The sequence below is a fragment of the Chlorocebus sabaeus genome, chromosome 21 (genome assembly GCF_047675955.1).
Source record: "Chlorocebus sabaeus isolate Y175 chromosome 21, mChlSab1.0.hap1, whole genome shotgun sequence".
Classification (NCBI taxonomy): domain Eukaryota; kingdom Metazoa; phylum Chordata; class Mammalia; order Primates; family Cercopithecidae; genus Chlorocebus; species Chlorocebus sabaeus.
Genome location: NC_132924.1, coordinates 117,085,899 through 117,099,144, shown reverse-complemented (window position 1 = coordinate 117,099,144; position 13,246 = coordinate 117,085,899). Strand labels below are relative to the sequence as shown.

At 37.9% G+C, this 13,246-nt stretch overlaps 1 protein-coding gene across 1 annotated transcript; it reads right to left on the bottom strand.

Moving 5' to 3' along the window:
- Positions 1 to 11,304: 11,304 nt before the first annotated feature.
- On the bottom strand, positions 11,305 to 12,298 carry LOC103227146 (olfactory receptor 2F1). Its single transcript, XM_037991207.2, has one exon. The coding sequence runs from the start codon at positions 12,296 to 12,298 to the stop codon at positions 11,345 to 11,347; it is 954 nt and encodes a 317-aa protein (XP_037847135.1). The 3' UTR covers positions 11,305 to 11,344.
- Positions 12,299 to 13,246: the final 948 nt, after the last annotated feature.

Sequence of the window (13,246 nt, the reverse complement as noted above, 5' to 3'; positions counted from 1 at the left end):
GGCAGGAACCCTTCTTTCCCCACAGACAGAGGAAGACTATTGCCGAGGGAAGGAAAAAGCAAACAAACAAAAATAAACATTTTCTAGCCCTGAGTCCAGACCATGAGCCCTGTCCTAAGGCTGGGAAAGAGACTGGATCACTGTGACCCAGGGACAAGGACAAACAATGTGCCTAAGACTGAGATAGAGCTGGAATAGCAAAGCATAATCCCCATTCTCTGTCACCAGGACAGCAAGAATTGAAGAGCAGGTATTGTGGCTTAAGTTTACCATGGACAAAAGGCAGCATGTGGAAAGACACAATATGGTGTGGAGTCTCACAGTAAGAGCTTAAAACTGAGGGTGGAACAGCAATGTTTGAGAAAACCCTCCAACAATTAACTCTTCACCCCGAGCACAAGCAATGCTCAATGCTAGAGAAATTTAGATTCATTGGTGCACGGAGGATAATCAACAACAAAACTCAAACCCAGGTTAACCCCTGATGCTATTCATTCCCACATCCCCTGGACACACACACACACACAACACACAAAACTACAGGACAACAGTGTTTTGTGGTTTTTCTTGTAGAGATTGTTTACCCCCTTGTTAGCTGTATTCCTTGGTATCTTATTTTGAGCGTGTGGCTACTGCAAATGGGCTTGTGCATTTGATTTGGCTCTGAGTTAGAATGCTATGGGTATATAGAAACTATACTGATTTTTGTATTCTGAAACTTTACTGAAGTTGTGTATAAGTTCCAGGAGTCTTTTGGCAAAGTCTTTTGGGTTTTCTAGGTTTGGAATCATATTGTCACCAAAGAGAGATAATTTGACTTCTTATTTTCCTATTCAGATGTCTTATAGTTCTTTCTCTTGCCTGATTGCTCTGGCTAGGACTTCCAGTACCATACTGGAGAGGAGTGGTGAGATTGGGCATCCTTGTCTAGTTTCAGTTCTCAGTGGGACTGGTTCCAATTTTTGCCTATTCAGTATGATGTTAGCTGTGGGTTTGTCATAAAAGGCTCTTATGATTTTGAGGTATGTCCCTTTTACCTACTTTGTCGAGAGTGGTTTTTTTTTTTTGAAAAAAATGTTGGATTTTATAAAAAGATTTTTCTGCATCTATTGAGATGACCATATGGTTTTTGTCTTTAAGTCTGTTTATGTGGCGAATCATATTTATTGATTTGTGTATGTTGAACCAACCTTGTATCCCAGGAATAAAGCTTACTTGATCATGATGAATTAACTTTTTGATAGGCTGCTGGATTTGGTTTGCTCATGTGTTTTGAGGATTGCTGCATCACCCATCAGTGATATTGGACCAAAATTATCTTTTTTTGTTGTGTTTCTAACAGATTTTGGTATCAAGATGATGATGCTCGTTTTGTAGAACAAGTTAGAGAGAAGTCCCTTCTTCAGTATCAGTTCTTTTTTACATAGGGTAGAATTTGGCTATTAATCCATCTGTTCCATAGTTTGTTTGTATTTATTTATTTATTTATTTATTTATTTATTTATTTATTGACAGGTTTTTAAAATTACTGATTCAATTTCAGAACTCATTACTGGTCTTTTCAGGCTTTTAGTTTCTTCCTGGTTAAATCTTGGGAGGTTGTGTGTTTCCAGGAATTTATCCAAGTTCTCCAGGTTTTCTAATTTGTGTGCATAGAAGTGTTCATAACAGTCTCTGTGATTCTTTTGTATTTACGTGGGATCAGTTGTAATGTCATAGCCGTCATTCCTCACTGTGCTTATTTAGATCTTTTCTATTTTTTTGGTTAATCTAGCTAGTGGTCTATTGATCTTATTTATTTTTTTAAAAATCAACTTCTGGAATCATTGATCTCTTGTATGGATTTTTGTGTCTCAACTTCATTCACTGCTCAAAGAAATTGGAGACAAAACAAATAAATGGAAAAACGTTCCATGCTCATGGATTGGAAAAATCAATATCATTTAAAGGGTCATACTGCTCAAAGCAATGTACAGATTCAATGCTATTCCTGTTCAAACTGCCAATATCATTTTTCAAATTAGAGAAAACTATTCTAAAATTCACAGGGGAAACAAAAAGAGCCCAAATAGCCAAAGCAATCCTAAGAAAAAACAAACAAACAACAATAACAAAAAACCAAAGCTGGAGGCATCACATTATCTTATTTCATTATATGCTGCTACAGTAACCAAAAAAAGTATAATACTGGCATAAAAACAGACACACAAAGCAAGGAACGGAATAGAGAACCAAAAATAAAGCTGCACATCTACAATCATCTGGTAATCAATAAACTTGACAAAAATAAGCAATTGGAAAAAGACTCCCAATTCAATAAATTGTGCTGAGATAACGGGCTATCCATATGCAAAACAATGAAACCGGATGACCACTTATCTCTATATACAAAAATTAACTGAAGGTGGATTAGATACTTAAAAGTAAGATAAAAACAAACAACCCCATCAAAAAGTGGGCAAAGGATATGAACAGACATTTCTCAAAAGAAGACATTCATACAGCCAACAGACACATGAAAAAATGCTCATCATCACTGGCCATCAGAGAAATGCAAATCAAAACCACAATGAGATACCATCTCACACCAGTTAGAATGGCGATCATTAAAAAGTCAGGAAACAACAGGTGCTGGAGAGGATGTGGAGAAATAGGAACACTTTTACACTGTTGGTGGGATTGTAAACTAGTTCAACCATTATGGAAAACAGTATGGCGATTCCTCAAGGATCTAGAACTAGATGTACCATATGACCCAGCCATCCCATTACTGGGTATATACCCAAAGGATTATAAATCATGCTGCTATAAAGACACATGCACACGTATGTTTATTGTGGCACTATTCACAATAGCAAAGACTTGGAATCAACCCAAATGTCCATCAGTGACAGACTGGATTAAGAAAATGTGACACATATACACCATGGAATACTATGCAGCCATAAAAAAGGATGAGTTTGTGTCCTTTGTAGGGACATGGATGCAGCTGGAAACCATCATTCTTAGCAAACTATCACAAGAACAGAAAACCAAACACCGCATGTTCTCACTCATAGGTGGGAACTGAACAATGAGATCACTTGGACTCAGGAAGGGGAACATCACACACCAGGGCCTATCATGGGGAGGGGGGAGGGATTGCATTGGGAGTTATACCTGATGTAAATGACGAGTTGATGGGTGCTGACAAGTTGATGGGTGCAGCACACCAACATGGCACAAGTATACATATGTAACAAACCTGCACATTATGCACACGTACCCTAGAACTTAAAGTATAATAATAATTTAAAAAAAAAAAAAAGAATTCCAGAATAAAACCTGGAAAATACCCTTCTTGAAATTGGCCTTAGCAAAGAATGTATGGCTAAGTTTTCAAAAGCAATTGCAGCAACAACAAAAATGGACATGTGGGACCTAATTAAATTAAAGAGCTTCTCCACAGCAAAAGAAACTATCAACAGAGTAAACAGAAAACACACAGAATGGGAGAAAATATTTGCAAAGCATGCATCCAACAAAAGTCTAATATCCAGAATCTATGAGAAACTTAAATCAATAAGTCAAAAGCAAATAACCTCTTTAAAAAGTGAACAAAGGACATGAAGAGATACTTCTCAAAAGAAGACATACAAGCGGCCAACAAACATATGAAAAAATGCTCATTATTACTAATCATCAGAGAAATGCAAATCAAAACAACAGTGGTACATCTAACACCAGCCAGGATGGCTAAAAAATAAAAAAATAGAAAAAAAACAGATGTTGGCAAGGCAATGGAGAAAAACGGACATGTATACACTGTCTGTGGAAGGGTAAACTAGTCCAGTCACCGTGGAGAGAAATTTGGAGATTTCTCAAACAACCGAGAGTAGAACTACCATCCAACCTAACAATCCTATTACTGGGTATATACCCAAAGGAAAATAAATCATTCTATTAAAAGGACACATGCACTTATATGTTCATTGCAGTGCTATTCACAATAGCAAAGTCATGGAATCAACCTAGGTGTCCATCAATGATGAATTGGATAAAGAAAATGTGGTACATATATACTATGGAATACTATGCAGCCATAAAGAAAAATAAAATCACATCCTATGTGGCAACATGGATGGGGCTGAAGGCCATTACCTTAAGCAAACTAGCATAGAAACAGAATACCCATGTTCTCATTTATAAGTGGCAGCTAAACATTGTGTACACATGGACATAAAAAAGGGAACAATAGACAATGGGGACTAGTATAAAGGGGAGAAAGAGAGGAGGGAAAGAACTAAAAAGCTAGCTGTTGGGTACTATGCTCACTACATGAGTGATGGGCTCAGTCATACCGTAAACCTCAGCATCGTGCAATGTACCTTTGCAACAAACCTTCACATGTACCTCCTGATCCTAAAATAAAAGTTGAAAAAGAAAAAACACTGCAGGACAAGCAAAACAGGCATGCCCATTTCAAGTCATACTCTTATTTTTTCTCAGAGTCTATTATCCTACACACACAATGTTTGGATCTAACCAAAATTAAAGATCAGAGGAAAAAGCTGGAAAAAAATGTCACTGAGCAAAAGAATGAGCACAACCAGAATCAAATATGGCCCGAATATAGGAACTATCACACAGGGGCTTAAAATAACTCTCTTTGATAAGTGAACAGATCCTGTGGAAAAGATGGTCAGCCTCTGTAAATGTATAAGGAATTTGGACTGTAAATTGAAAACTGTATGGAAGAATCAAATGGAAATGCTGGACATGAAGAACATAATAACAGATGAAGAATGCTGATGAGTGGGTTCAAGAGAGCCAAGAAACAATCAGTGAAGATAAAGGTAAATCAATAGGGATTAGCAAGACTGAAGCACAAAGAGAAAATAATAATAATGATAAAATAGAAGAGAGCAGCCAAGGACTGTGGTACAATATCAAACAATCTAACATACATCAAATTTGAAAATTCCAGAAGAGAAATCAAAGCAAAGTAAAAGGAGAAGTATTTGAAGAGATAATGACTGAGAAAAATAATAAAAGAAATTGGAGCTCAAATCCAAGAAGCTCAGCCAAATAGCATAACTGAAATTAAGCAAAGGAAAGTCTACATTCATGGTATTCAAACTGTCAAAAAGCTAAAATAAAAGTGAAAACCTTGAAAACAGTCCAAGGGAAAAAAAAGATACATCATACACAGAAAAACAAAAACACAAATCAATGCAGATATCTTGTCGGAAACTATGCTAGCCAGAAGAAAATGGAGTTACATCTTTAAAACTGTGAGATGGGGAAAACTATCAGCTAAGAATTTTATATGCAGAGAAAATATGTTTTTGAAAATTAAAGAAAAATAAATTCTTTTTCAGAAAAAAAAGCAAATAAATATATTTCCAGCAGACTTAGACCAGAAGAAGTGTTTTTTGTTTGTTTGTTTGTTTGAGACAGAGTCTTGCTCTGTCGCCCAGGCTAGAGTGCAGTGGTGCATTCTCGGCTCACTGCCAGCTCCACCTCCTGGGTTCACACCATTCTCCTGCCTTAGCTTCCCAAGTAGCTGGGACTACAGGAATCCGCCACCACACCCAGCTAATTTTTTGTATTTTTAGTAGAGATGGTGTTTCACCCTGTTAGCCAGGATGGTGTCGATCTCCTGACCTCGTGATCTGCCCGCCTCGGGCTCCCAAAGTGCTGGGATTACAGGTGTGAGCCCCCGTGCCTGGCCCCAGAAGAAGTGTTAATAGAAATTCTTCAGGAATAGAATACCAGACAGAAAACTGGATCTATACAAGAAAAGAAAAAAGAAAGAAAAGAAAAGAATAGAATAGAAAAGAAAAGAAAAAGAAAGGAAAAAAGAAAAGAAAAGAAAAGAAAAGAAAAGAAAAGGAAGGTAGGTCATCCTGGAAATGGTAAGATTTAAGGTTAACATAAAATTCACTTTTAAATATCTAACAGACTACAGGATAATTGACCTAATTAAACTAAAGAGCTTCTGCACAGCCAAAACTGAAACAGCATAGCAATTATTTGTATTCATAGTTTATGTTAATGTAAAATCTTTGAAAATAAAAGTATAAAAATGAGGGGTAGCAAATAGTAGCACACTAAGGTTCCTGTATGAATATGGAATATCCTGTGAATACGCTATTGTACATGATAAAAGGGCCTTGCAGATGCATTTAAATGAAGGATTTTTAAATTGGGATATTGTCCTGGACAATCTGGGTGGCCTCAGTGTAATCACAAGTTTCTTGTAAAGAACAAGATAAGAGGATCAGGGCCAGAAGAAAGATGTGTGATGACAGAGGATCATTTATCTGTCATCATAAGGAGGACAGAGTGGAGTGGAGGATCAGAGTCACAGAGAGGTTTGCTGTGCTGTTGGTCTTGTGGAAGGAGGAGCCACGAGCCAAGGAGTGGAGGTCAGCTCAAAAAGCAGGAAAGCAAGAAATGGAATCTTCCCCAGAGACCCCAGGGAGAAACGTAGCTCTAGCAACAGCTTGATTTTGCCCTAGTAGAACCCATATCAGACTCTGACCTTTGTAATGTTAAGATAATAATTTTGTAATGTTTTGAGTCACAAAGTTTGTGAGACTTTGTAAAATAAAGTGGAACTTGTGGAATTCCTGCTTTTACAGCAGGAATAAGAAACTAAAATAGGCTCACGTTCACCAAATATGGGGCACTTTGAACATCAATAAAGATAATAATTGCCATGGATTAAGACACATCGAATAAATGTACATCAGTGAGTACACAACTATAATGAAAAAAACCTCACCTCATTTGTTGTATTGAAAAGTGGCAAAGAGGAAAAATTAAAAAATTTATTTTGCCTTTCTCATACCAACTGTACCTCAGGAGAATGAAATAGTGATGAGGTGGAAGTTTCTCTCTGTAAACGTATTTTAGATTATAAAGAGAAAAGGATGATAGACTCTCATCATGTTGAAACCCCTAATAAATTAATAGAGCTAGGTCAGTCCTTCTCTATCGGGGGCAATATTGGCATTGCCTAGTGGGGAGGGAGTACTAGGGCCATCTAGTAGGTAGATGTTAGGAATGTTGCTAAGTATCCTACCATGCACAAAATAGCCCCCATAACAAATAATTATTCAGCCCAAAATGTCAATAGATATTTGGCACTTTTGAAAAATCCTGACCTGTGCGAAATAATAACTGTAACAATCCCCAGAAAAAAAAAGAAACATTGTGTTTCTTGCTGCAAACATTGTGTGCTTCTTGCTAGAAGGACATGTGACCATCTGTGAAATACTATTGTCAGAAAAATAAATAAATAAATCTGATGAAACCTCTGGATTAAACGGGAGATACAGAAACAAAATAACATGTAAAATTACACTATAGGGATGTCAGCAAAAAATCTAGACTGTATGAGAAATCCAACAGGAACAAATGATGCAGTTTTATTTACAAAATAATTCCAACAGTAAAAAAGCAGAATTTATAGGTTACTAAATTACCATAAATTTATTAATTGATAGAGTAGAAGAATTCTCAGAGGCATAGTAGACAATTGGAATATATGGGTCTCAGATTCTTATTTGAACAAACTGTAATTTTTATATGTATTAGATTTTTAAGGAAAACTTTCGGTGGTGTTTTTATGGTTATTAACTAATGAAAAACATTTTATTTTCAAATGCTTTTCAGTGCCTCTTTAAATTTTTTCTATTTAATGGCTAAATAAACAATAAAGTTGAAAATAGCATCTTATTTTGTATTCCTGTATCAAGATAATGTTCATGCCTTCTATCAGGAATGTCTTTCACAAGCAGCTGTGAATTAGAAGTGTGTGCAGTCATAAGGTGCTCCAACTAATTTAATTTAGGAAGATTTAAGTTACTGAGAAAGTGCAGCCTTGAAATTAAAAAGTCTATCAAATAAAAAAGACAAAAATTGAAATGTAATAGATGGAATATATGATGGTTAATTTTGACCATCAACCTGATTGGATTGAAGGTTACAAAGTATTGTTCCTGGGTGTGTCTGTGGAGATGTTGCCAAAGGAGGTTAACATTTGAGTCAGTGGACTGGGAGAGGCAGACCTACCCTCAGTCTGGGTGGGCACCATCTAATCAGCTGCCGGCATGGCTAGGATAAAAGCAGGAAGAGGAACATGGATGGACTAGATTGCCTGAGTCTTCTGGCCTCCATCTTTCTCCTGTGCTGGATGCATCCTGACCTTAAACATCAGACTCCACTCCAATTTCTTCAGCTTTTGGACTCTTGGACCTACAACAGTGGTTGGCAAGGGGCTCTCAGGCCTTTGGCCATAGACTGAAGGCTGCACTGTTGGCTTCCCTACTTTTGAGGTTTTGGAACTCCCACTGGCTTCCTTGCTCCTCAGCCTACAGAAGGCCTATTGTGGGACTTTGCCTTTTGATCGTGTGAGTCAATACTCCTTAATAAACTTCTTTTCATGTATTCGTCTATCCTATTAGTCTTCTCTCTCTAAAGAACCCTGACGAATACAGAATATGAGACTATAGTAGTCTATTTCCACATACCTAATGCCCACTCTCAGCATTTCTGCTTCCTGAGATATCAAGACTTGGATAACCCTTCCAGGAAGAATCCCATCATGCTTAGGAGGGGTTTGAAGGCAAAGGATTCTGTGATGGTTGATGGAGAAATGTCACAAACCCTGTGACCACATGACCGCTTACAGAAATGAAGATATAGCATCTTCATGTATTTTCCTCCTTGATGTATTATGTATATATTTGTATTTTTGATTACTTTCTTCTTATCTCTTTCCCATACCATTTTATATAGGGCATGTTCATGATGGTGAATTTTCCAGTTTACTACACAATGTACAGAATGTTCAGACAGTATCCTCACATTTTAGAAGAGGAATGAGATTCAGATGGCATTTCCAATCTGGGAGATGAAGTGTTTTAGCTGACATCGCTTTTAAATGACACTACTTTTACTTGTCTCCTTCCCATTGCATCTAACTTCATTCAGACATCTCTAATGTCTCAAGAGTATTACTGAAGCAGACCCAGCAGGCAGGCTGGTCGTCTTGCCTCTAATCTTTTTTTCCACTATCTCATTTGCCAGAGTGATAGTTTTTAAATGTGATTTTTTTTTTTTCAATCTATACTCCTTCTAAAAATTCTCCACGGACTATTGTTTTCTATCAGAATAAAATTAAAAGACACTTAGACATTTGACACCTTCCAGGATCTGACCATGTCCAACCCGCCTGCTTTATCCTTACTACTCCCTCACTCTTCTCTGCCCTGAAATTGAACTTCCAGCATTTTTTGGACTTTCATTCTTGCTCACATCTCTACAACTTTGTACAGGTTGTTTCTTGTTTGGGTTTCTTATCTTCTAGATAACTTGTTCTTACATTTCTGGTCTCAACCGAAAGGTCCTTTTATAGGAAGCCTTCTGCAGTCATTTCCAGCAGATTTTCCTTCACTGTAACACTTACCACAATGCATTATCATTGTTTCATCATCTGTCTTCCCTACTATGCGAAATTGTCCTTGTCAGGATGGTATCATATTGACTATTGTGTCCAACAACCATTTATTGACACTGACACAGAATAGATACTCCACTGATAAGACTTGAAATAAAAATTTAATTTGCCAGCATTGTCATCTTTTAGGATGCCTGCCTATCTTGCAAAATTTAAGATTGCATTACTACTAATATAAAATTCAGATATCAAATGGGCTTTGAGTTATATGTCTTCAACACTGTAAGAAAGCTTAGATTCTATGATGATGTGTTGACAAATGTAAGAAATGCAAATCAACTGACTTAAAGAAAATGCAAAAGGAAGAAAGGACTTTGACACCTTCAATGGAGTAGAGAGACCAGCTATGATCGTATTCTTTCTTTTCTTTCCCCTTTTTCAATTATGTCTTCTCCTTCTTTTGTATCAGTTATGCTTCTTTTCAAAGGGAAGTCCACTGTCAGACAAGCCCAGGTTACAAGATTTACGAAAGTGCACCTATGGCTCTGTTGTGTGTGTGAGGGCGGGAAAGACAGAGGGGGCAAGAGAAGTTCTCAGTGTGGAGACTTGAGGGTAACATTTGCCCAGCTAACTGACCTTCTTTGATGTTCGAAAATTCATATTAAATTATCTTATCCTTCACTGACTTTGGCTGAAGAGTTTGTCCTTAGATTAACTGTCTTTGACCTTTTATACAGTATCTCATAATTTGTGTGCTTTTTTGTGTGTTTCTGAAGATTCACAGAGGGCCAGGTGTGCTGGCTCACACTTGTAATCCCGGCACTTTGGGAAGCCGAGGCAGGTGGATCACCCGAGGTCAGGAGTTCAAGACCAGCCTGACCAACATGGAGAAACCCCATCTCTACTAAAAAATATATAAAAAATTAGCCAGGCATGGTGGCACATGCCAGTAATCCCAGCTACTTGGGAGGCTGAGGCAGGAGAATCACTTGAACCCAGGAGGCAGAGGTTGCAGTAAGCCGAGATCGCGCCATTGCACTCCAGCCTGGGCAACAAGAGTGAAACTCCATCTCAAAAAATAAAAATAAAAAATAAATAAAAAAAGTTTCAGAGGAAGAGCTTATGAATTTTTCAGAGATTAATAGTTTTTAATATTTTAAATGACATACCTATATATGCAGTAAAATTCTTCTCAAACTGTTTGGATACTGTCAAGGAGTGCCTGAAGCTTAACTTTTCTTGGTCAATAATAGTCTTTAGTACAAACAACCATTGATTATAACCCTATAAAGGTAAAACAAGACCTTGAGTTGGTATTTTTTCACTGAATTACCTCCAGCACTCAGGAAAAGACATTATGTTCACCTTTTGTAGGTCCTGCACAAAAAAATTTTAGTCAGTCTTGACAATAACACTTTTCTCAGAATGTTGACTCACACAATTACTGCGTATGATGACTTACGCTACAAAGTATTTAAAGTGAGTCTTCAAATGTAAAAATGCATTTTGTTTTCAATGGAAGCACCATAACCTTTTATAAAATGTGTAAGTACCAGTGGTCTAAGGTAATATCCATGAGTAGGTTTATGATTACAAACGATGTGACAAATCAAAACAGTAAGTAGTAATTTTTTTTCAATGATTGTCAGGCTGTAAGAGTGGAGGTGGAAGAAGTGTGGGAAGTTTTATAACAGCAGTATCTAACTCCACTGTTCATAAACATAACCCCACATCCCACACCCCATCCAACTCAACCACTCAGCCTCCTACATAACATCCACAGTTCATGTTATGTCATCTCCTTCCTGGTTGCCAGGACAACATAGTTTACACCTGTGAGATCTGAGTTGGGTGAACACTGAGGTAAAGTTGTTTTCTCTAAGTCATGCTCGTGAGTCAAGTTGCCAGCTTTGATGCTAACCCAGAGAATTTCCATAATAGTTTCTGCCAGGCCCCCTTCACCTCTTTATTCCTTAGGCTGTAAATCATGGGGTTCAGCATTGGTGTCAAAATGGCATAAAAGAGAGAGAATAACTTCTCCTGAAGGACAGAGAGACTGGAGTGGGGCTGGATGTAAGTGAAAATGGCCATGCCATAGCACAGGGCAACCACCGTGAGGTGAGAGGCACACGTGTGAAAGGCTTTCTTTCTTCCCTCTGTAGACTGGATCTTTACAATGGTGGAGATGATCCAGATGTAGGACAAAAGAACCAGACATAAGGGTGTCATCAGAAGAACAATGCTAGACACCATGATGGCGACCTCATTGGAAGAAGTGTCCACACAAGCCAGCCTGACCACAGCTAGGAGTTCACAGGATATATGATCAATAAACTTGTTTGTGCACATGGGCAGCTGAAAGGTGATAGCAGTCTGCACAAGAGAGTTGATGAAGCCACTGACCCAGGATGTGATGGCTAACCTAGCACACAGTGCTCCATGCATGATGGCCGAGTATCGCAGGGGGTCACACACAGCCACATAGCGGTCATAGGCCATCACTGCCAGGAGAACAAACTCAATCCCACCCAAGGCCAAGGAGAAAAATAACTGGGCTGCACAGCTCTGGAATGGGATGGCTTTATGTTCTGCAAGAAAATGTGCCAGCAGCTGAGGGACGATGCTTGTGGCATAGGAGACATCGACAAGGGAGAGGTTGGTGAGAAAGAAATACATGGGAGTGTGGAGTCGGCTGTCCAGTCTGATCAGAAGAACAATGAGACAGTTCCCCAGCATGGTCACCATGTACATGACCAAGAATAGGACAAAGAGGGAGACCTGAGCGTCCCAGTCACTGGACAGGCCGAGGAGAATAAATTCACTCACCCAAGTCTGGTTATCTGTTCCCATTAAAATATTCAAGGATTATTCATCTGTGAAGGGAGTCAGAAAAAAAACAGAAGCTGTTGAATAACCATAAGAATAACTTGTCTGAATGCATTCTGTACATGCCAGCCAGCCCTAGGCAGGTACTTCAGGTCATTTATTGGCCAAAATGACAGTCTTGACCCAACATGCATTACATTTACTTTACATCAGAGAGACAAACTATGGCCTTTACAAGACACAATTTGATGTCAGGGAAGCCAGTTAAATCCTAGAAATGATGCATTGCAACATTAGGAGTTCTACATCTTTGTGAACTTACTTCAGATTCCAGGGCAAGGAGAGGATTGCAAATGACAACCAGCAGGTAAAATGATAAGCAATGAAGAAGAACATGGTTGGAAAGTTAACAAATTACCTTAAATATGTCAAATAGACTCATCTTGATGGAATGTGTAAATGTACTACAAAAGTAAATAATGCATTGCAACATTAGGAATTTTGAGTCTTTACCAACTTACTTCAGATTCCAGGGCAAGGACAGAATTTCAAATGACAACCAGCAGGTAAAATGATAAGCAATAAAGAAGAATATGGTTGGAAAGTTAAAGAATTACCTTAAACATGTCAACTAGACTCATTTTGATGAAATGTGTAAATCTACTACAAAAGGAAAGATTTGGAAGAAGCAAGGCCTGGAGGAAAAATCTGGAACTGGAAACCCATGTTTAAACCTGATTTTATTAGACAGATTCATGATGTTGGTTTATTGATAAACATTATATATGCAAGAGGACGTTATTACATAACTCACAAGTACATTTAGCATCAAATGTAGATAACATATGAGGAAAGTACTTTTTGAACTGTTACTGGTAGTACAACTGTAGAATTGTGTGTTTTAGTAGTAACCTGATGTCTGTGTCGGGATAGGTAAGCCAACAACCATGATTTTCCCTGCATCCTCTCCAC